Genomic DNA, 23708 nt, shown 5'->3' on the forward strand with positions numbered 1-23708 from the left:
AAGCCACGTAAGTGAGAACAGAAGCAGACCTGATACGTTTGCAGCCAACATCATCATATATTGGCTATATATTGAGTGAGTGCATGCAGTCTTACTAAATGAAAACACTGACTAGTGAAACTATATAAAAGGAAATCCAATTGCGAAACCAGAATACCCAGCAAAGCAATCCAGTAACTTCTACAGCCACTCCTGTTACATAGGAAGACATGTTCAGTCTTGGTCTGTGCAACAAAGCAGGTCTTGAAATCAACCGTGTCACAAGAGAGCTCCAGAACTGGAACGGTGAGGTATGCAGTCACTGGGACCAGCTGCAAAACAGAGGAAAGGGAAAGGAGAAAAACACCCACCTTATTTTTGTAGAGCTTTAATATCTGCTACAGCTGGATCATTCTTAACCTCAAGCACTGAATCAAGCGTAGTTCTGTGTTCTTTTGTAGAGTCAATTCCCCATTCTACAGCTTAGAGTGAATTAAGTTGTTGCTTGTTTTACTGTTTTGGGATAGGTTTTCAAACCAGACACTGTGGTCTTAATGAAGTGAACATTCTCATTTGTTACTAGGGTTTTCTGTGGAGATGCAGACATTACAGCATCTTGTCATCCCTTAGGACTGTATATGGCCCACTGTGAGTCATTCAGTTTGTGCAGATTGCCCAAGATTATTATGAAATTGACTGTATCTCAGATATGGTGCTCGGATCTTACACAGATCAGTCCTCAGAAATACCTGGTATGAAAAAAAACCCCAAACGCCTGCAGTGCACTGGAACTGGTGAAGACTTGGGGGGGGGTTTATAGCTTTCCATCTGGAAGAGATTGGTCTTTACATGTGTGTGGGCTGTGACCACACCACATGAGTTAGACAGACTCAGAAGACTTTCAGGAAGCACTCGGGTACTGCAGGAGGCAATGGTTGGTGATTCAGTCGCTGGCACATTCGCCGAGACAGTCCTGACCCCATGTCTCAGAAGGACGTTGAGAGTCATACTGTGCTTGGGTGTGCTGCCCGTCGATGGAGCCGTATCATCCAGGCCGTCACGCTGCGCAAAGAGCTGGGGTACGAACACCAGGGTGCTGACCCGAAATCGCTCTGTCCATCTGAGAGTCACCTGCAGTCTCAACAGGGAGCTATCTCCTTTTGCAAATCCATGGCCGTTCACTTCAACTGGATGACACAATTTACTCTAGAGGTGGCTGTATTTCAAAGCCGAGTAAATCTTAAGGCACATTCATTCTGTCTCAGATGTGCTAATAAAACATAGCCCTTTCTCACAGCCCAGAGATCTCGTTCTGATCTTACCTGGGTAGTGCTGTTACTATGTTCAATGACCAGATTTTGATTAAACTTCAGCTTTCTCTCTCCGTTCTCAAACTGGAGCACTTGGAATCCAGGAAGCAGCTGGGTATCTGGCAAATGTTGATACGTAAGTAACTCCAGAGTTGTGTGAAATGACACTTTCACCTGTGGGAAGAGAAATTCAGATGACCATCACGTAAGAAGACACTGTGTGCAGGAAGTCCAAAGTAAACACTGCTCAAAGGCCCAGGCACACATTTTCCCACTGGAACCCAAAGGTGTCATGCCAGCAACCAAATTCCCACTGGAACAAAGCATTAAAGAAAAAACACAGCTATTTCCTATGAATCCAGTACACGGAGATGGAGTGTAAAGGTGAACAGCTAATCTCTGAACCACAGGGGAGAAACAGTCTCTAGCAAGACAAAGGTTCTAAATTCCTGAGGTTACAAATACCATATTCCCCAAACTGTCTTAAACATACAAGTCTTCTTTCTTCCTGCACATGCAGAATTAAGACACGTGTGTCTCCATGGCAAAATGAACACTGAAAAAATGAGAAGCACACTTCAGAAATACAACTGTTACTCATTCTTTGCACCCTGGCTAATTCTTGACTCCAGGACTTTGTTTCCTTTAATGTCATTGTGTACACCCAAAACAAATCAAATTTTTCTGTTTGCACTGCCTGCATCTAATTTAAGGAAAAGAGGGGACTGCAGTCTTTAGAAATCTCTTAATTTGTCCAGCATATATATAGCTATTGATTTAGGTGAGCTCCAAAAACCACAGGGTTTTCTGCAGGAGTTTGCAACAGGTCAGAGTTGATGAGAAAAGCACATCAGGGCCACTGTAGAAAAATATTTTGTACCCCAATATAGCAGGCAAAACTGCAGTAATTAGCATTTGCCACTATTTTACCACTGTTTCCCCTGAAATTGGGAGATTTCTATACTGGTTGTGTTTTTCTTGCGGTTCATCTGGACCATGCTAACACACCAATTACTAAACTATCTATTCTGGCACAGGGTTATTATTTTGGAGCCTACCAGCATGTTTTGCTGAGGATAAAGTACAAGTTGTGGTTGCTGTTCTTTTTCCTCCTTGCTGCGGGATGTTTTGGTGCTCTTTTTGGGATCTGCGCTGGACAGGCTGAAGGGCGTAGACAGAAGGAGCCTGAAGTACAGAGGAACCTTAGTGCAATTGATGAGTTTCAAACTCTGAGTCATTACCGAATCTGTCAAAACCTGGTGGAGAAATGATTGCAAACTGGTTAGTTTTAACTCCCTTGAGAGGTTTGTGCTAGTCTGTCTGGTCATTCAGCACCACTGGGGATCTGAAGGACTTTACCCCAAAGCAACCCAGTATTTTCTACTTGTGTTTTTCAACATTTCTTGAGTAAAAAACCAAAATACAAATAATGTAATAAATTTTAAAAGTCTTTGAATGTCAAGGGCCACAGAAACTGACCACGCTGCTCTAAGTAAGTGACTCATTCTGCTATCAGACCTTTATGTCCTGAAAAGAAGTACTTATTTTTCTACTTACAAACTCCTCTACAAAGAAAGAGAAAGATGTACAAAATAGGCATTGTTTGAGCTCAGCTTTGCTTATTCCTGCCTAATAAGTACTTGTAGTCCTTTTGTTTTACCTATCTTGTTATGTGCAATATAGAAAATTGCAACATGAGGCTCCTGGGGATAAAGATGCATTTTAAAAACCATGTGCATACAGCTCTGAATTCTTACAGTAGCACGGCAGTACAAACCAGCTGAATACATTGGTGCGTTGAAATACTTACTCCTAACAGAGGCTGATCTGGTACGAGATCACTTGCCATTGAATGAAACACCATTCCTCTGTCATGATCCATGTCTACTTTTAACCTGAGCGTAAAGAATCAGAGCTGGTCAGAGCCCTGCCCCAGGCTGATTTCTTCTGCGAGCGTACCAGCCGTCAGTGTGATGGTACTTACAGAGCATGCCTTATGAAAGCTTGCAAGTCTATTCGTAACGGCGGAGCTTCATAGCCGTGCCTGCGATGCACTTTGTTAGGCACTGTCTTTGCAAGCTGACAACAAAATGAAAATGGAAATGATGTATAAAATGATAGCACTAAGACCTGGAATGCTACTTTTAGCTCAAGAGGCCGTTAGCCAAAAAGGGATTCTGCTTGGCAATGTATTGCCTGTTTGTAAGACACGATGGCAACATGCAAGGAACAGCAAAAGCTAAGCAGTAGTTGAACTCTGAATGACTGTGGTTAATACAGACGCAGATATTTCTTCCTCCAGGAGTCAGGAACATTAGGGATGTTTTTATTAAATATTCTATCATCATTCATTCATTATAACTTGCATCTTTGCAATGATTCACATCAGAGAATCGCAGAGCAATTCATAAAACACTATTCAAGCCTCACATTAGCCTGTGAGCTGCAGTTGCAGGTTTTGAAGAGGAAGTTTCCCGGAGGAGAGATACGCTGTTCAAATTCACACAGGAAGGTGGATGCAGAGCCAGGAACAGAACTCAGCAGTCCTGAGTCTCAGTCCCATTGTTAACTGTTGTTATCAATAAAACCTGATGTTGTGATAGCGTTTCAAATCCTGGGCTTTTGTCTGGGGTCTACTGCACTGGACAACATAAGAAGACGGTGACATTCCCACCCCAGAACGCTTCCAAGCTAAAAGGCAAATGCAACAAATGAAGAGCTGTAGTTAAGGAAGGATGTAACGGGGTAGCAGGAACAGGACTGTTTATACAGACCGGCCTGCTGTGTACCTGCCCGTACATGAAATTACAGGAAGGGAAACGATTATTTTCTAGTCATCTTTAGCCTTGCTGTGATAGTCAGCTTACCTCGTCGTCTAGGCTCATGAAACCCAGCACCACCCCTTCACACTGCACTTCAGGCACAGCCTCTGGTAGGACGCGTGGGGTGAAGGAGATGCAAACGGAGCTGCTGCCACCTCCTGGAACCACCTGCACCCGAGAGCCAAGTGTTCAGTAGTGCAGGGAGCTGCTGGGGATTGCACAAGCAGCCTCAGCTCTCAGCTGCTAAAACTGAGTTGCACAAGCAGCATGAAATCTCCTGGGGATGGGCTATGCTCAGGCTTGCACTAAAATCACAACATGTGACAACAAAACTGACTTAATTATTTCAGCTGCAAATATTGGTGTAGCTACTCTTTAGCATCAACAGATTTCAAGCACAGTCACAGACCAGCTCCCTAAGTACACAAACATATGTACATACCTGTTAGTTTGTTTTTAAAAATACATAGTTCTGCCTACTCTTACTCCATGGCTAACTCAGATGATTCTGCCACAACTGACAGCACTCACAGATACAAGAAACATTTTTTTAAGAGTTACAAGTGTGAATTAAGAGTATTTTACAGTTCAGTTTACTCTTGGCTATTTTTCCATTTTACATGACAGCAGGGAATGTAATCAAATGCACTAGCCAGCTACAGTGGGTTTTCTGGGATTTACAGGTTGAACAGATTCTGCTTTCTTTAGGTGCATTATGCAGGTTATGGTTAAATCCTGCTATTGCTGCAGAAACATATGCAGGTTGTGGTTAAATCCTGCTATTGCTGCAGAAAAGCCTTTTCCATCTCCCTACAGAGCCAATTCATGTCTAGCCGAGTTTGTGAGCTCAGGGGCCATGTGGCGTGTACTGCTTTCAGGCTCGTGCTGTGCAGACACAAACTCCCCCATTTCACGTGATCACAGGGTGAGACGTGTGGTCCTGCTGGGACCTACGTTCAGTAGAAGCAAAACTAGCTCAGCTCTCCTTGCGCTGCGTTCCCCTCCTCAGCGTGGTGAGGAGCATAAGAAAGCTCTGCCTGAGGTCTAGCAGGGCCAGAGCAGAGCTAGTAAGCTCTGTCACATCCTACAACACTGCAGGGTCTGTGCATTGTGGTCATAGAGAGCTTAGTTGTTCAGACATGGACTTACGCCAGGTCTGGCCAGCTGTGCTGCACAGCACCTGAGCTAACAGACCTTCCTGCGGCAATAGTAGAAACACAGAGGACATTTCTGCAGAGGAATACCTGAATGGCTCCATAGGCAGCAACTCCATTCCACATGGGCCAAGCTCGCTGCTGGCTATGCCCGATACAGGCTGTCTCCACAATGAGGCACTTGTTTATCTGAGCTATCTCAGCCTCAATTACCCCAGAGCTGACTGTAGGCTTCATTGCTTTGAGATGCCATTTCTGTAATTACTTCTTTTATGTAATCTTTAGCTCATTCTAACTTGTAACTGAAACCCTTTGGCAAAAAACTTGCTAGTATTTAAGAATCAAAACTGACACACTGATGTTTTGGGCAACCCTGTCACTCATAGTTAGATCTTTCCAGTGCTGTCTTTGCTTTATCTTATTCCTAAGGAATTGTGACACTGTGGCCCCTATTTGCACCAGTTACTTTTGAAGTACCGTGGGTTACAACAGTTTATCCAAAAGAGTTGTCTACAGAGCACCCTTTCCCAGCAGCCTGCTTTCCAGCTCTGCCACGTCTACTTAGCAAATCTACCCTGGTTAAGTAACATGCTTCCAAAGCTTCAGGCTGGATGCCTCCCACCTAATGCCACACATTTCACCGAGGCAACCCAAGTGAGAAGACCAGAGGTGCCACTCTAGAGAGCCTAGTACAACTGAACACCTAATTCCAGTCATCAGTTAACTGCTCAAATGTAGGTGGGACACTTTCTTTTTTCTGTTGACTTTGCAAACTCTTCTCATGGTCATCTTCAAGATCCCAGAGCCTCCCAGCCTACTGTTTCACTGTTTAGTAGTCTCTACCCCAAACCAAAGCTACCTCCTCCTCCTTCTCGGTCTCCTCTGTCCTGCAGAAAATATGCTAAATCTAAGCACAAAGAAAATGTAAAAGCTTACTATCTGTCTTGGAGTAATGGAGTATGGGTTGTCTGCAGGAACCCCTTCATGAGGTCGTATAAGTACAGAGACAATTTTCTGTATTGTAGGTTCTTGAGCGACGATTTCCTTCTCTTTGCTGTTGGTGTCTGAAGACTGCAGGGACACAAGGGCGGGGAATGGTTAAAACCGTTATGCTGCAAAGGAGGAATGCAAGTGAAGTGTACAGGGAACTGCTGCGCTAGTCAGTAAGTATGGCCAGCTCCAGCTTCTTTCCTTCTGGCACAAAAGCTGGACACGTGGATGCGTCCTGTACATGAATTTTTTCATGCATAGGTTTGCTCTCCCAAAACTGCTCCTGAACCCCTTGGAAAATGTGCATGCTTGGGTCCTGTTCTGCCCAGAGAAGCACTCAACTGGAACATCTCTGGCCCATTATACAAACCAGCGCTCTAGGGCAATAACTTTCCCTTGTGGCACAAGAAAGTTTAGAGGTATATTCAAAACAACTATGCCTTCCAAGCTGAAATGGAAAAAAGGTGATTTTAATATCTTTCCTGTAAAGCTTTTGCCGGAGAAATACACGTAACCTGTATGATACCTTCTCCCTGTCACTCCCAGCCCTTCAAGACAGTAAATGGCCATATTATAATCAAACTTCATGTGTAATAGGTGTTACCATATTCTAACAGAGTAACCAATCTAAGTTTGGCACTGGGATAAATACCTCCAAAACATTAGCTGCAATTTGAACTTCGCAGGTTAGGTTCTGCTCCCTGACTACAGCACACATTGACACCATAAAGCACCCATGAGAAAAGTAGGCCCAAATTGAGGAGTTTTAGCTATCTTAACACTTTCATGTAAAAATGGCATTAGTTTGTCAATGACAATATTTTAAAAAGTATCATCTGATCAGCTCCTTTAACAACTTTAAGAAAAGAAGAAGCTGAAGAGCGATTTGCTTATAGCTCATTCTGGAAACTGACTGCTGATACCGATAGCCATCTACCCATGTATTGCTTTTTTGACTGTGAGAGGAGCTGACATTTCTTTTAACAATCCAGCTCTTAGTTACAAGTTATATCGCATGTTATTGTTTTCAACCTTTCATGCCAAGAAACCCATCATGTATCTCAGCAGCAGTACAAAAAACAGACTAACAGCTGACCTCATCTGTGGTTTGCAAAGCTGAATAAATGCTTCCGCAGGGAATGGCAGTTTGATCCAGCTTTAACACAATCTCTGACTCTGAGTTGCTACCAATTGATGCAGTCTCATTTTCATCCATGTCCTTAGGAGGAAAAGGGTCTCCAAATAACATCAACAGGTCGACCAGGTTTTTATCATCTTCCTCTTGATTGTAAATTTCCCAGTCCAGGCGGATGTCTGAATTGAAAAGGAGAAAAGACAACTACTTCTGGTCATTGAGAAGACACATAGCTTGGTTGGTACCAGAGAAGAAGAAGATCAAGTAACGAATTTGTGTCTAGCAACTGGATTTGTATTAAAGCACATCTTAAGCTTTCCATGTTTGCTGTAAACTAAAATGATTTAAGACCATGTGTGCTATGTCCTTATTCTAGCTTGTCTGCTCTCTAGGTCCTAAACTGTAATTTTATTAACATTAAAATAAATATTTTGTTTGTTAAGCAAATGTGTTTGGTGGCATTCAGAAAAAAAAAAAAAAGGTGATTGACCTTTGCTCTAAGAGCTTAAAATCTCACTCAAGAGATAAAAAGACTAAACACAGAAGAGCCAGATGATGCCACTAAGAAGCAGGTAGTGTATCTCATTGACCAGGGTTAGTGCTGTGAGGGATTTACAAAAACAGGATGGAAAATCCTGAATTCCCATCATTGCAATGAGTGAAAACCCAAACACATCAGGATAGGATTTGCAGTTTCATGGTAACAACACATTGAGTCAATTACGTATATACTACTACACTCTGGCTGGAGCTTACCTGCTTTACTGTTACAGAAAGCAAACTAATATTCACGGCAATAATGCCATCATGATAAATACTACTATGCATATAAAGACCTGACAACATGTATTATCATTCTGTACAAGCTAAGTTAGAAAACAGCTTAGACACTCTCTTATATACTATTATTATTTTTATAAAAAACATCTTGATTAGGAAACAAGTAGGCCTGTTAATTAACATGTTAATGAGTTCTTCTATTTTTATTATCATAAGGAGCGCAATGCAAGTGTCGATGTTTGCTGCACGAAAGTCATTCTTACCAAAGGGAGTGGGATTGTTGAGCTGGACCCTCCGAAAGACAGGAGACCCTCCAGAGACATGAGTGCCAAACCTGGGGGCGGGAACCTTGCTGTCAGTACATGCAGAAAATAAAAGTGAATGTCTGAAATTATTAAAGATTTGTTTAAAAGTGGAAACATATCTGGCTGCACTGGCAGCCTGTTAAGAGTGGCTATCAGGTAAAGCATGGCCTATACTGTGAAGTACAATACTGCTTTATTTAATTAGTCTCTTTTTTTCCAGTTTTCTTAGTTGTCTCAGATGTTTCAGGGTAAACATGTGAAGTCAGCTTTTGTGAAACACTCTGGCAGCAGCAGCAAATGGCTACACAGCAGTGGAGTGACCTGTGTCAGACACAGATTTCCAGGTGCATAAGGGGTTTTTTATGGTGGATAGCTAAATCCATTTTCTATGCCCCATTACGGAGCTGACATTGCAAATGCTCTTGGCTGCAGTATGACACATGATGCTAATTCCTTTGAAGTCAGAAAGAAGCAGTCATGCTGTATGGCAGCTGGCCGAGCGTGTAGTGCTGCGGCCCCCGTAAACCAACCCTTACCCCTCACCCAGATGTGCAGATGCAACTCGCTGTATGAGAGGGCTTAAACCTTCCCCTGTCCCTATTTACCTTGGGGCTGCATTTCTCCTGGTCCAGGTAAAGGGACAGGGAGAAATAGACTGTGGATGATGATGAGAACTGCCACCGTGTACCAGTTTCCATCTCCACAGAATCGGGTAAGGCTCGACTGGGTGAACTTCTGTGACTGTAAGCCCAGAACAGTGATTGCTGGTAAACCTGAGAAGGCTTGTATGCAGATTCTGTTCTAATTATGCTGGCAGAGACAAATGTAGTGGTGTTGTAGAAGCAGATACTGTACTTTGACAGTCACTTTGCTGACCTTCTCATTATATCACAACACGATGGGAACAGGTGTGTATGTTGGCTATAGTCCAATGGTATTTAATTCTCTGACTTCTCTGACAGTATTTTGCGCTATACCTGATTATGGGTTGCTCTGTTTGTGGTCCTGTCATCTGTAGGAAGATTGGACAGCCTTTCACAGTCATTTGCATAGGAATTAATTTCGGTTGTAAGTCTCCCACCTATTAAAAATCAATTTTTGCTATTAGAATCAAGATAAAACTTTAGTTCTCTGGGTTACAAAATTATGTTTTGAAAACTGATTGGATTTTCAAATATTTTTGACTGGTTTCTTTTGACAGCGTCTAATTTATATGCTAACAAAAGCTCTTCTCAGCAGGAGAATGCAATACCTCATACATTCATCAGCTTTCCTGCAGCTTTTCCATACAACACAATATATTGTATTGGTAGAGCAGAGTAGTGCACTGGCCAGCTACCAAACAGATTTTATAAATCAAAACTGCTCCAGTCATTTTAAAGGCAAATGAAGACCTCCCAGGGGATAAACATATTACCCCAAAACTAAACCAGGCACTGTAAGAGCAAACAATTGTTCCTTACATGTCGTTGGAGGTAGCAGTATAGCAATATCTACCCTGAGTTTTTACAGAAGTCGTACGAAACTGAAAAAGTATTTTTAACAGAAAGGAATATGGGAAATATAATTGGTGTAAGATCTGCCATAGCAATACTTCACTTAAAACCGAAGCCCCACCTACCTTACAGACAAGATCATCCCGGTACTCTCCCCACATGTTATTGTAAGCTGTTATTTCTATGATTAGCTGCTGGAAGGCTCTCAGGGTTCCTGTGGAAGGTTGTATATGGAAAGCTACTCCCTTCCCATGAGACAGCACTGCCGCTGCAAACTCTGAAGGAGCACAGCAAAGAAGCATTTGATGAATTTTGAGGAAATGGAACAAGTTAGTCTTTCATATATAGAACCGTATTTTTAGCTGGTGTTAATCAGCCTAACCTCAATGGCTTAAAAAAAAACCTGGGATCATTTACACAACCTACATTTATACCACTTTACCCAAGTTCCCTTCTGCAGTGGGTCTTAATCAATCTGTTTTTTTGAGAGTTAGTTCTTGCAGAGATTATTTCATAGAGGGACTCCCTTCCAACAACCTGATCCAGGACTCTTTGGGATATGCAAGGCACTAATTGGCTATGTGAAAACACACCCTCAATTTGAGAAAAATAAGCTGGAATTTGTGCTAACTGGTTATCTTTCTATTAGCAGCTGCCTGTTTACCTCTGTGTGCTCTTCAACACAAAGAATGAATTACAAAGAGCAAAGCTGTTCCACATTCTGAGTCACCTAGCCTTCTAAATCAATAAGCTTGCATGGAATCTGTCAGAACAGCATTTTTCCAATCTTAAGTACTAATGCAACAGCTGAAAAGCTCTCTCTTTGTAACAGATACCAAACACTATGGCAAGGTACCAATATGTCCAAGTTTTATTTTGGATACAGAAGACACATCCACACTTTATAGCATTTCGCTCCCATTTCCCCCCTCCCTGGGCCTCCTGTGGCTCCAAATATTATTATTTTTCAGTACAATGCATCAGAAATGATGGATGGGCTGTGCTGTAGCTTTCCACAGTGGGGAGGGTATATAATAGGGTTTGAGGGAGAAAAGCCTGCTGCAATGGTATTGGAAGACTGTGTAGGAGGGAAATAGCCAAACGTTATGCGTGTCATCCATACTGTGTGCTGGGAGTGATCCTGGGAGTGAACTATCACCAGAACCACCCATCTTTGTTTCAGACTGTTGGTTTCAAGAAAAAGAAGAGGAAAGAGAGAGAGAAAGAAAGGCAGGGGGGGAGAAAAAAGAAGCGGGAGGGGGAAGAGAGAGATTGACCTAATGCTTATGCAATGTGGGCTTTCAAACTCAAGAATGAATTGAGGAACTAAGTCATTTAACAGTGTAGACTTAGCCAGATACTCCAAGAATGAAATGATGTGCCTGACTAGCACATTTAATGCTGAATATGGTAGTCAGTTGTATTTTGCCTTCTCTCCACTGGGAGGATTAACAGCTATGTTCATACCTGACTGCGCTCTTCTGGCTGCATGTTTTGTGACGGGCCCTCGTCTTTTCACCAGGTAGCTTAAGGAGTTTGAAAAACTAAAAAAAATCACAACGACATTTCTGTGAAATGAGCAGGACTCTGCTAAAGCAGCAGCTCTACCTGACTCCTAAATTAGTAGCCATTATACCTTAAAGAAGGACTGCCTACAAAGCATTTTTGGAAAGTAACACCCTTAAGAGTGAATCAGCTTCAGAGCTGTAAGATCTGTGTACAATCTAACACAACAGAGCCTTGGCCAGTGTAAACCAGCTTATGTCCACTGGCAACAATAGTGTTTTGCCATTTACACCAGCTAAATCTTCTGTCCTTGCATTGCATGCTATCTGTTTCTGCAGAAAACCTCACCAGCAGGTTTAATTACCACAGTCAGAGTAAGAGCTTAAAAAAACCCACTAGAACACTGCAGAAAGTCCATTTTGTGATAGAGGCAATAGCACTCTGTCCTGATTTCAGATTTAATCCAGACCTAAATTAGTATTTGAGTCATTATGCAGAAAAGCAAGACTTACGGGCAGAGTCCTTGTTCTGGAGTAAGTGAATAGCCAGTGAAATACTCAGCTTCTAGTTTGAATGGAGCACTGATTCCAGTGTGATTGGTAAGAATTAGTTGACGCTTTACTATGTCGTTAAACACAACTTCAGATCCAAAGTCCAAAAGAAGATCACACGGGCTTTGTAACATTTGTCTTTCATCACTGTCAGAAAAAGTTACAGTAGTATTAAAACATCAGTCTTATTTTCTTACGCCACAGATAATTTCAGTAGATTTTAAAATGTGCAATATGCAATGTGGTTGTGATGACCAGTGTAAAAGGACCATGCAGCCTATTATTTTTGTCATCAGCATTTACTGCTTTTCATTTTTTCACTTCTATCCACATAAGGATTTATTTTGGGTAGAATTTTTATCAGGTATAACATGCCACCCTACCAAATTAAAGCCATTTTTACTTATATAAAGACAAGCATATTCCAAAAAAGAGCAATCATGCTACGTATCAGAAAAATAAATATCAGTCAGATATAGCAAGTCAAAGAGAAGTATATTCATCTTTCTTCAATATCATGTCTCACAGTGCAACAACAAAACTTAATGGTCCAAAATACAGGATCTTGGTTATTATTCTGTAATTCTAAATTCACATCTAAGAGTTGAATTTGCAAATTTTGGGCATTCCAGAAAATAGTTGTTACTCACAAACATGTGAGGGACAGCAGAGGTCCCACACTTTGGCTACCAGGGAGAAAGGTAATTTTTCATGCTCTCTTTACACAAAAGTCTCAAGGCAGCTGGCAGGTTACAAGTGCCAGGAGAACAAGGGAGAACAGACACAACACATGAACATAAGTTTCACTAATGTGCAGTTAACTTCACACCAATTTATTATTCATGAATTAGTGAATTCACAGTTGTTAATTTAATTTGTTTCAGCTAAACAATGGTGGGAGTGGAGTAGTGCTCTTCTCCAGTCTTCTCTTGGGTTTATTTGGCTGAATTTGGCTAGGGTGTAAACCCAGTACCTTTTCTTCACATAAGCACCTTCAGTGAATTGTCCCAGCACATTTTACTGTCCTTGCTGCCTACAGCAGGAGGAGGAATGAAGTTTACATAGATAAGTGGGTTTTTTTCCCCTCTCTATTGTATTTTTGCTTTGGGAAGAAGTAATTTGTGTTCAGTTCAGGGGTAAATCCTTGATTTACCTGGCAACTCCACTGTCACAAGGTACTGCATAGGTGACATGCAGTCCTTTCACTTCTCCAGAAATGCTCAGAATGAGGGGTTCAATCATGTCTTCTATGCTACAGGAAAGGGCAAGGTGTTTCAGCTCACCCTGAAAGAAGAGTCAAGTTTCCTTGTGAATGAAGCAAACATCACAGAGGAAAGGCAGCCTCATTAAGAAATTTACTTAGAAAACACCTATAAACATCACTGGACTAAAACAAGAACTACAACGGAATCTTGAAAAGTTTCACTGAATTGCTTTAAGTGCATTCTCTGCCAGCATCAGATTTGCTTAGAAGGCAGTACCAAAGTAAAAATTTGTCGCTCTTTCTTGGCTTTGTACTCGCATCAGTTTATAAGCTTAAAACTGCTCTATTAGTGATTTTTGACACACTTGCTATACTGCAAGTGTTGAAGCTCTGAGCATTAATCACTTCTAGTCATGCTTAAATAATCTTCTAAAACCAAGATTTTATTTCTACCTGGGTTTAAAGCAGGACTTGTAGGATGAATTAGGTGGTGCAGTTACACCAGTACTCTGGCTAATTCAACACTACTATTCTTTTTTGCCTTATCAATTCATGAACCGGTGCATCCTGCATAAAATAATAGACTGGGATTCAGCTCCAGATTCAGACTTCTAAATGTAACTGTCTAAATGTGAGCCTGTATTGGCTTTGTGTGGCAAGGTTTTGGTAGTGGGGGGGCTACAGGGGTGGCTTCTGTGAGAAGCTGCTAGAAGCTTCCACTATGTCTGACAGAGCCAATGCCAGCCGGCTCCAAGATGGACCTGCCGCTGGCCAAGGCTGAGCCCATCAGCGATGGTGGTAGCACCTCTGGGATAACATATTTAAGAAGGGGGAAAAAACTGCGCAACACCAGCAAGCAGTCAGAAGAGAGGAGTGAGAATACGTGAGAGAAACAGCTCTGCAGACACCAAGGTCAGTGAAGGGGGAGGAGGTGCTCCAGGCACCAGAGCAGAGATTCCCCTGCAGCCCGTGGTGAAGACCATGGTGAGGCAGGCTGTCTCCGTGAAGCCCATGGAGGTTAACGGTGGAGCAGATACCCACCTGCAGCCCATGAAGGACCCCACACCAGAGCAGGTGGATGCCCAAAGGAGACTGTGACCCCATGGGAAGCCCGCGCTGGAGCAGGCTGCTGGCAGGGCCTGTGGCCCCGTGGACAGAGGAGCCCACACTGGAGCAGGTTTGCTGGCAGGACTTGTGACCCTGTGGGGGACCCACGCTGGAGCAGTCTGTTCCTGAAGGACTGCACCCCGTGGAAGGGACCCACACTGGAGCAGTTTGTGAAGAACTGCAGCCCGTGGGAAGGACTCACGTTGGAGAAGTTCGTGGAGGACTGTCTCCCATGGGACAGACCCCACGCTGGAGCAGGGGAAGAGTGTGAGGAGTCCTTCCCCTGAGGAGGAAGGAGCAGCAGAGACAACGTGTGATGAACTCACTGCAACCCCTATTCCCCGTCCCCCTGTGCTGCTGGTGGGGAGGAGGTGGAGAACTCAGGAGTGAAGTTAAGCCCAGGAAGGAGGGAAGGGTGGGGGTAAGGTGTTTCAGGATTTAGTTTTTACTTTCTCATTATCCTACTTTGATTTTGACTGGTAATAAATTAAACTAATTTCCCCAAGTCAAGTCTGTTTTGCCCTTGACAGTAATTGGTGAGTGATCTCCCTGTCCTTATCTCGACCCACGAGCCTTTCGTTACATTTTCTCCCCCCTCTCCAGCTGAGGAGGGGACTGACAGAGTGGCTTTGGTGGGGACCTGGTGTCCAGCCAGGGTCAACCCACCACAGAGCCCTTGAGTTCATCTGTAAAGGTGAACTCCAAATACGAGCTCTGAATCTCCACTGATTCATTAATGGTACTTGGGCGTCTAGCTCACATATAATGCAGACAGCCTTTCTTGTGGGTGGCTTGGATGGCATTCAGTTCCCCAGCCACATGCAAAAATGCCCTTTCAGATGCCTAACGTGTCCTGTTGAGCTTCCAGCTTTCCATGAACAAAGCTCAAGTTTACTGGGATCCCGTGCCACATACCCATGTATGTCTGGCATCTGAGATCTTCTAGGGCATCTCTGATAGTACTGAACACCTACTTTTAAGTGAATAAATGAAACTTAGGTCTCCAGTGACTGTAATGGGAACTAATACACCACACCTATAGGAAGCTCCTTTATTTAGCTGCATTAAATCAACTGTTTGAATGCCCCTGTAAAGTCTATGGCTGAATCCCTGAAGTTTGTAGACTCTGCAGTCTACACCCTATTTTGCAGACACTCAGTCCCATCAGCCCCTTTTAAGTTTTCAAATATCAAAATGTCATGAGCCCAGTCATATTCAGAAAACCAAATGTATACTATATATGCCAGTCTGCTACATTTCATTTGGGATAATCCAAAGTGAGGATCTGAATGCTCTAAGAAAAGTGATAAGCATTAAGAGTAATTGAATAGGCATTCAAGAAAGAAAGAAAACAAGAACAGTTGGGAAAAAAAGAGGCAGGGTAGAAAATTGCACACCATGTAGACTGCTTTAATTCTTGCCTTCAACCATGGTTACCTCTAAAGCAAAGCAAATTCAGAGATATTGTATGGAAAAAAAGAGCATTACATTTTGTATACAAAAATCCTTCCTTTTGCCAGATGGAGGCAAGATGAGAATGCCAATGTTGCTGTTTTGATAAAATTGCATCAATTTTTAAACTTACCACGATGTTAGCTGACAGCTCTATGCAGAATTCTTTTTCTTCATTTGGGCCTAAGGTGCCACTGGCTGGGGAGACAGCGGCAGAGCAGAAAGCTGCCTGACTTCCAATGAGCTGCCGAACAGAAAGGACAGTCACGCAGTTAACTCTCTCAATTCATTAACACCGATTCTTTCAGGTTTTCTCTTCGGATCAAAGAGGACTATAAAAACAGAGTTATTTTAAGGTTTAGGACACTTTCAGGTAGCAACACATATAATTTGTTGAGATGAGGCTTGCTTTACAATTCCCCCATGGCTGATAAGATCCTCATGTTACGTTTATTCCAAATGATTTCAGGTGCCCAACTGAGCATCTGGGCTGGGAGCAGAGTCACTGTCGTCCCTTTCACAGTCACAAGCCCTTCCAGGGTTAAGTCAACCTATCTGATATCGGAGCAGGATCCTACAGGTGCCATATCTCTCTCCACTGACTACAGAGGTGGCCTACAGAGACAATCCTGGTGTTGGCACCTTCCCTAATTGACTACATGCACATGGCATGTATCCGGGGTTCAACTTGGTTGCTCACATATGAACATCAGATACCATGCAAAATACTGTGGATATCCCTCCTAGGCTCCAGCTGTTCCAAAACGTTTTCCCATAGGTCCTATATCATCCACACGCTCAGTTAGGATGTCTTGGGCACCTAAGGACATCTCGGATGGCACTGAATGCTTTTATGTAGGCAACTGAGCTGAACCCTGGATGTCAGAATAGATCTGAATGACCAAGACACTGACAGTAGGATTCGGCTTACAGGCTAATTAACCTAATTGTATGCATAGTGGGCGTCAACACTACCATTGTAGCCAACAGACATCCAGTTAGTATGTGCTAGTGAGCGTTCTGCAGACCGAAGCAGGTGTCCATTTTAGGGGGAGCTGAATACTTCTCTGGACTCTATTGACTGTATAGACAGGGTAGGATTCAGTTGCCTAAATGCAGGCACATAGGGTAGCCAAGCCATACAAACGTGGCTGGCTGGTGTGACAGGACTTACAAGAGACCTCCTTGAGTGACACCTGGAGGTGAGGAAGAACACTCTACAGCACCCACAACGACACTAGACATATATATTCTAGTGACCGACTTCCTGCTCGGATTTCCATTGACTGAAAAGAGAGTTCAGACCATAGCTTACATACTGACATTAAATTTAGGGGTCCTAATCTGTGAGCTGAATCCCAACCAGAATGTAAAATTTAAGCAAAATTTAGACACAATTCAAAAGCAACATTGTTTCTTTGCTCTACTGAATTAAATGCAAACCCTAAACTGCCATGGTACTTTGTTTAACACTCTGGTAGCTTACATCCTATTTCCGCTCACATCTCTGCCCACCCATTCTCCGGGGGATGATCCACAGACAGTAAGAGCATATTAATATCAAATGGTAGTTAATCTTTTCAAGGCTGGTCTCAAGTTGAAGTCTTGCTCATAAGCCAGAAAAACAGGAATCACTACTCAAAGAATACATCAGAAAAGCTTTTAAGAGTAGTTTGTATTTTGATAGAAATTACAATTTCCATCCCTGCTGTATTCTTCATCTATTAGAAGCGCATTTACCTTTCCCCATAAGTATTTTGCTGGCAGCAGTGTCTGGTTAAAAAGTTTGCTGGTTGCTTTGGCAGGAACTCCAGTATAAATTTCAGTGAATACTAGATGACTAGATATCAGGCACGCTTGGGGGGTCTGAACTTCAACAAAAACAGGAAGATGACTGGAAATAAACACACAGATGGTCTATTGTTATCGTTAATGAAATGTGCTAGACATACAACAGCATGCTGGAAAGAATGATGATTATGTTTATTTAGCAATATTAGTGATTGGATAGTTCATTGATAGGTTACACAACCCCACTCTGAGTTCCTGCTACATATTTTTGTTTTAGGAGATAAAACTACCTAAAGTGAAAATCACATGTGAATGTCAGGAAAAAACAAAGCACAATGCCACTCTTCCCCCTTACCTTCCTTCTCCATTTTCTACCTCTAGTTCTAATACTGTCTGGAGACGCTGGCACAGCAATGACGTGAACTGAACTGACACACTGCATATACCCAAAGGAGGTATTTCTCCAGCAGATGGTTGAATGGTAAAGGGAGACACCTAGGAGAGGAGAGAGGAAACAGGAATTTCTTTGACGCCTGCAAAGCAAGGGTAAAATGCTGAAGCCACACAATCTGATTAGGAACTTGCATGTGTCTAGTTTTTCCTCAGAGATGTCCTTTCTCTCTGCCCCTGGCATCCCACCTGGGTTGATTTCAGTAAGCACAGTGCGAGCTTTGTGAAAACCTGGCTAGACAAGGAGGCAGGACTTTGCTTCTATGGGGACAGCTAATAAAAACACAATGACCTAAGAGAGGTAGTCAGAGCCAAGGGCATAACGGGGATGCCTGTGCTTGGAGTGAGGGGGAATGTGAAGGAGAAGCAGTCAGAAGCAGTAGCAGTGTCTCCTCCCAAGTGGAGGGGCTGAGCAAGGTGCCACAAGGTGGGGAGATTCTTGGGCAGAAGGTGGAGAACGGAGGGCTGAAGGATTGGAAACAGAAAGAGCACCAGTGTGGGGTGGGGACTGCAGAGGTTCAGGAAAGGAAAGGGGTAGCTCTTATCCAGGAGGAATGGAGCACTTGATCTATGATCTTCACTGCGATATGAATGGGCTCTGGGATGAAAAACTCAAGAGATTAAGTCTAAAATCTCCCTGGAGTTCTGGGAATTGTTGGGAATGGCAGGAGACAAAGGAGTAACAGTCAGAAGTAAGGGCTTGAGGGCTGTGAGGACAGGGTCTCCTCCAGGGCACCCCTATCCCTAATAAGGCACTTCTGATTATAATTGTTCTGGGGGAAAAGGGATAGACATACACACCCCCCCCCACACCCACCCCTGTTCTGCAAGGCTGCCATAACCACCACTCATAAATCTTTTCTTTTTGCCATCAACTTTCATCCAAAGTTGGTGAGATATCTACATGATATGTAGAAAAGAAAACAAAGCTCAAGAACTCATGGGGATACAGTACAACTTCTCACAGGCTTCCATCTCCTGATGGTCAATGGAAAGTTCCTGCTTAACAAGCTCCTCTCCCCGCTGCAAAACTGACAGTCTGTCCAGAAAAACAGAACATCTGAACAGCGTTTAGACCAATTTTGCCATGAAACAAGTGAACTCAATTCCTTGCATGCATAATTATGTAAAGAGTCCTACAGGTAGAATTTGGCCTTTCCTTACAACAAAAAACACTTACCCCAGAGTCTGGATTTCCTCACTTCCCTTTAATGCATAACACCAAGGAGAAATCTAGCTACAAAGCCCACTGTGTGCCACAAATAATCAAAATAAGCATTTTACTTTTTTTTTTTTTAATTTTAGGAATATGTGATGGTCTGCAGATAGCAGACCATCTCACTCAATCTCACTCAATTCTTTGCCACCAGTATTGCCTCCAAGTTGCTTTAGTTATTTCACATGAAATGGTGGAATGAGCTCTGAAGACAAAGACTGGAATGGACTGCATTTGACCCATCACAGCCTAGATAATACTAAACAACAGTTTTAGTATTCATTGTGGTAAGAAGTCATTTTGGGAGACACCTGTGTGTTTCAAAGCTATTGTTTAAAGCCAAAAGGCCCAATTCACTAGGTGCTGAGATTCTTGTCTGAGATGCTGATGTGGGTGTGTGGGATGAGTGTTTAGCAGCCTCAGTTCTGATAAAGTCTTGCCCCCTTATTTAGATCAGCAGCAGATGAAACCACTGTCATACAGGAAACACTCCATGTCGCTTTGGATCAGGCTGGCAGGGGCTTTGTAATAAATGGAAATAGAGAAAAATTGCAAAGAAGCATTTAATCTCAAAAGAATTGAGAAAGAATTGGTTGTGCACAACCAGTTTCATAAGAAATCACCAAAATTAGAACTTTTGATATCTGGAATGAATATTACAACTCCTAAGCATAAGGAAGAAATAGCTAAAGAGAGAGCATAGCCAGCTATAGCAGTGACTTACCTCTTCATTCCTTTCAGCTAGACAAACCTGGCTTTCTTGCATTCTCCATCGTGCTGGCAGCTGACACAGATTTTTAATCTCAAAGGTCCTTAACACGCTCTCACCCTGCTTAATCAAACCTAACCAGAGTGATGGAACATCAATACAAAGAAGTGGACCCTAGGACACCAGGAAACAGATGTCAGAATGGACACTTCTGCCAAAACTGCCTAATTAAGAAGCATACATTAGCTAAGATTAATGTTCATTTTCACAGAGAACAGCAGAAAGCAAATGCATTGTGTGTAATACAGAAAAAATCTTACTGTCATGGGAGTATCAACATTGACTCAATAGTTACTAGACAGCAAAAATACCTCCTGTTTGTAACTGCTTTAGATTTTACAGGCCTTTAAGAGGCAAAAAGCTTTATATGGACAACAGCCAGGCCCCACAGCTAGTCATCCCACAACACTGAACTGTTTCTTACCTTAAAAGCAGCCTCAACATGCAGTACAACTGGCTCTGGACAGTGTTCAATTTTACACTGGAGGTTACGGCTGATGCACCCAGGTTTGCTTCCAGTAATTGTCAGTTCAAATTCACAGCATTTATTCATATCTAGAAAAGAAAAATTCAGGGTCCTGTTCCACTGTTTTGCAAATAAACCACCTACTGCAAGCCTGTTACTGTAACTCCTGGAACCAGACTAAGTCTCCTGCTGGCTCCAGTGGGCTGGGGATCAGGTCTTGCTTTGCAGCTTGCATTATAGTGCTCTGTAACTCTTCTCTTCCGCTCGTACCAATTTAAATATTTCTGCCATTAACTGATGCTTGCAAGTCACAGAAACTTTACCTATGACGCCAGTATGAGGTTCAACTTCCATGATGTCACAGACAATGATTTTCTCCCACGTGTACTTGATCAATGATTTGCTGTTATTCCACATCTAAAACAATTAAAATCAACGAGACAATTAATGCACTTTAAGCTTTCATAGCAACAAGCCAATTTGCTGAGAGTACTGATGCACTGCAAACTAGGTATTGCAAGTCTTACATCACATACTTTGCAAACTCTAACAATATCCTGGTCACCACTAAACATTATGACCTACTAATATACCTCGAATCTAGCTACAACATACTGTATCTTCACCTGAATCTTGAAATAAACTGAGCACGGTAAGAGCGAAAGGCACAGAGCTTCATCTAACTTCTGACTCGAACAGTACTAACCCAGTGCCATACACTAACTACTGTTATTTTCATGATAATGCTGTGTCCTCCCTTTCTTTTCTCCTCTGTGATGTAAAAAAAGGACAAGAAGAAGTGGGATTCACCTGACTGGATTTCAGGTGTCTGCAAAGTAGATGCAAGAGCTACATCTGACCTCAGCTCCTAGGATTCTCTTTACTGAAAATAAAGCCAACTAGAGAGCACTGGGAGCAATTCCTCTGACCTATTTTAGCCTATAGGATGAGATTAATCACCCTGTGGATGCTGCCCATGAGATCTCCGAGGATTGTAAGGAAAGCTTAGCCCAGGTAGCTCAGATGTGGAGATCTATGCTGAAAGCACTATATTGAATCAGATTATATAAGCACTATATTTAACACAGTGGCTATCTTCACACAGGTGAAGGTGTTTTCTGAACTTGAAGAAAAATCTATTAACCATTCTTTCGAAGAACATTATCATATTTGAAGCCTTTAAAACTTTTTCCCCATTTTTCAAAAAAGTAACAGACCTTCTATAGGTAAACTTCAAATCTTTGAGAGCAGCTTTTTTTTTTTGCCAAAGGATCTCTTTGTGAGGGAGATGTAAGCTCTTGAAATCTTTGGCCTGCTCTTCAGATCTATTCAGACATTATTTCTTAATTACAGCAAATAACTTTGCTCTCTGAAGCACAATTATCTCTAAGCATAGTTCAAATTCTTACCTTTTTAAGACTAAAAAACCAATTGGAAACTGTGAGGAATACCATTATATTATCCGTAAGTGACTTAATAACCTATACCACACACGTAGTTATGCTGGATTACCGGAAAGTATGAAACGGCTGTCTTAAGTTGAAAAAGAACTTCTAGGATGAGAAAGCATAAAACGAAACACTGATTAGCAGTATCTTTAAGAAAAAATGGGAAGACCATTAACTGGGAAATGTCTTCCTGCCTGGCTCTTGCTAACAGGCCTATTTTTCCCAAGTGAGTCTAAGATCAAAAGGATCCTGATCTATACTGAAGAGGACGCTGAGTGAGTGGACAATTGCAGCAGCAGTCTGTCCCACAGTGGTCAAACAGAAATTATCAGAACCTGCAGGAAAGAATAAGGTCTAGTAAGATGCAGCATATGTGACTTTGTAGATCTTCTGTGCTTGCTGTAGTACTTTGCATGAACAGTGCCTCTGTTACGAAGTGATTTAATCATCCATTGGCTATTCCTCCAACTGGAAAACTTTTACACTACAGGAGTGACAAAGTGATAAACAACAGGTTAGTGACCCAGAAAAATATTTAGAAGGGTAAAACTCTGTGGTATCAAACTTGAGAGATGAAAAAAGAACAAAGCCTGCTGCCTGGAGTGTAGGGCTAAGAAGGCTTGCTAGGGGATTTCAGTACCCCTGGATTTTCAGATCCTCCTGGAGTCACGGCCTCCTTTAAAAATATTTAAGAAAAACTAAAATAACATGGATTGTCTGATATCTTCTAATAACACGTACGACATCTAGTGACTCAAAGCACATGATAACAATGAAGTCAAAAGCAAACAAACCTTAAATGTTTTTCTGACATTTACACCAATAAAGTTTTCTCCAGGGATGATAATGGCGTATGGTTCCAGAAGAAGATGAAATGGTTCTGTTGATCCTTTAACTTCTATTTCCAATGCTATTACATCCTCTGCTTTGTATTCTGGGATGTTTTGAAGGATCCTCTCTTTTACTGAACTTTGGGAGAAAATATGGTAGAATTATAAAGCATCTTAAACTGGTGTTTAAACTGGATCCCATCTGTTAACTGCCAGATCAAAAGTGAAAATCATCAAAAGTTTCTCAACTACAGACTGCCCGTGTGCAGTTAGCTCAGGCTGGGGACAATTAAAAACTGGAAAAATTACAGTAGTTCTTTAATGTACTCTAGTCGTCCCAGTCTGTTCACAAACAAGTGTGTAAGTCATAGACTGCTGTGACAAACAGTAATAACAGGAAAACCTGCTGGAAATCTCAGCAGAAAGCTGGGAAATGAACAGACAAAATGATAGTAGTATGTTTTCCCAAGAGAGGTGCAGCCTTAGCTAGGGCTAAGGAATGTGTTCAGACCTGAGGGAAGCTCACAGAGACGCTCTTTCTATCACTATTAGTTGTGCAGATAAAATCCTTTATAATTGTCAGTCCATCATCACCAGAAAGATGAAGAATCCCAGTAACTTAACGTAATAGCATAGCTAAAATGCGGCTACACATCTTACTGGGAAATACTGTTTCTCAGCTTACCAAGGTGATTCTGGGATGTCCCTCAGTACCATCTGAATCACACTGTGATAATTCTTCAGCTATACACATGAAGAAGGAGAGAATTTTAATGTCAAGTAATCAGTTATGTTGAGGATTAAAAAAAAGATGAAAAAGTAGTTTACATTTAAAGGATGAACAATCATCATTGGAGTACTAAGCCCTGATAAACAATATTGAAACTTTAGAGTTACTAAAAGAAAACATGTTTGACTGCAAAATATTAAGCCAGATTCTGATCTCA

The 23708-nt window shown here is 42.2% G+C and overlaps 1 protein-coding gene across 1 annotated transcript in view; it reads right to left on the reverse strand.

The window, feature by feature from the left end:
• Window positions 1–23708, reverse strand: part of DLEC1 (DLEC1 cilia and flagella associated protein) — a 41777-nt gene that overhangs the window by 3655 nt on the left and 14414 nt on the right. Inside the window, exons 15-36 of the mRNA XM_072854796.1 lie at window positions 23447–23505; window positions 22726–22900; window positions 20807–20900; window positions 20442–20572; window positions 19973–20131; window positions 17938–18077; window positions 17532–17685; window positions 15925–16035; window positions 13182–13312; window positions 11990–12175; window positions 11439–11515; window positions 10097–10248; window positions 9453–9556; window positions 8434–8504; window positions 7352–7569; window positions 6202–6336; window positions 4157–4279; window positions 3274–3368; window positions 3100–3184; window positions 2348–2545; window positions 1302–1463; window positions 158–311 (exon numbers count right to left, since the gene is read on the reverse strand). Coding sequence (XP_072710897.1) covers window positions 158–311; window positions 1302–1463; window positions 2348–2545; window positions 3100–3184; window positions 3274–3368; window positions 4157–4279; window positions 6202–6336; window positions 7352–7569; window positions 8434–8504; window positions 9453–9556; window positions 10097–10248; window positions 11439–11515; window positions 11990–12175; window positions 13182–13312; window positions 15925–16035; window positions 17532–17685; window positions 17938–18077; window positions 19973–20131; window positions 20442–20572; window positions 20807–20900; window positions 22726–22900; window positions 23447–23505 — 2914 coding nt within the window. The remainder of the gene's footprint in view (window positions 1–157; window positions 312–1301; window positions 1464–2347; window positions 2546–3099; window positions 3185–3273; window positions 3369–4156; window positions 4280–6201; window positions 6337–7351; window positions 7570–8433; window positions 8505–9452; window positions 9557–10096; window positions 10249–11438; window positions 11516–11989; window positions 12176–13181; window positions 13313–15924; window positions 16036–17531; window positions 17686–17937; window positions 18078–19972; window positions 20132–20441; window positions 20573–20806; window positions 20901–22725; window positions 22901–23446; window positions 23506–23708) is intronic.

This window comes from Ciconia boyciana, chromosome 2 (assembly GCF_034638445.1).
Source record: "Ciconia boyciana chromosome 2, ASM3463844v1, whole genome shotgun sequence".
Classification (NCBI taxonomy): domain Eukaryota; kingdom Metazoa; phylum Chordata; class Aves; order Ciconiiformes; family Ciconiidae; genus Ciconia; species Ciconia boyciana.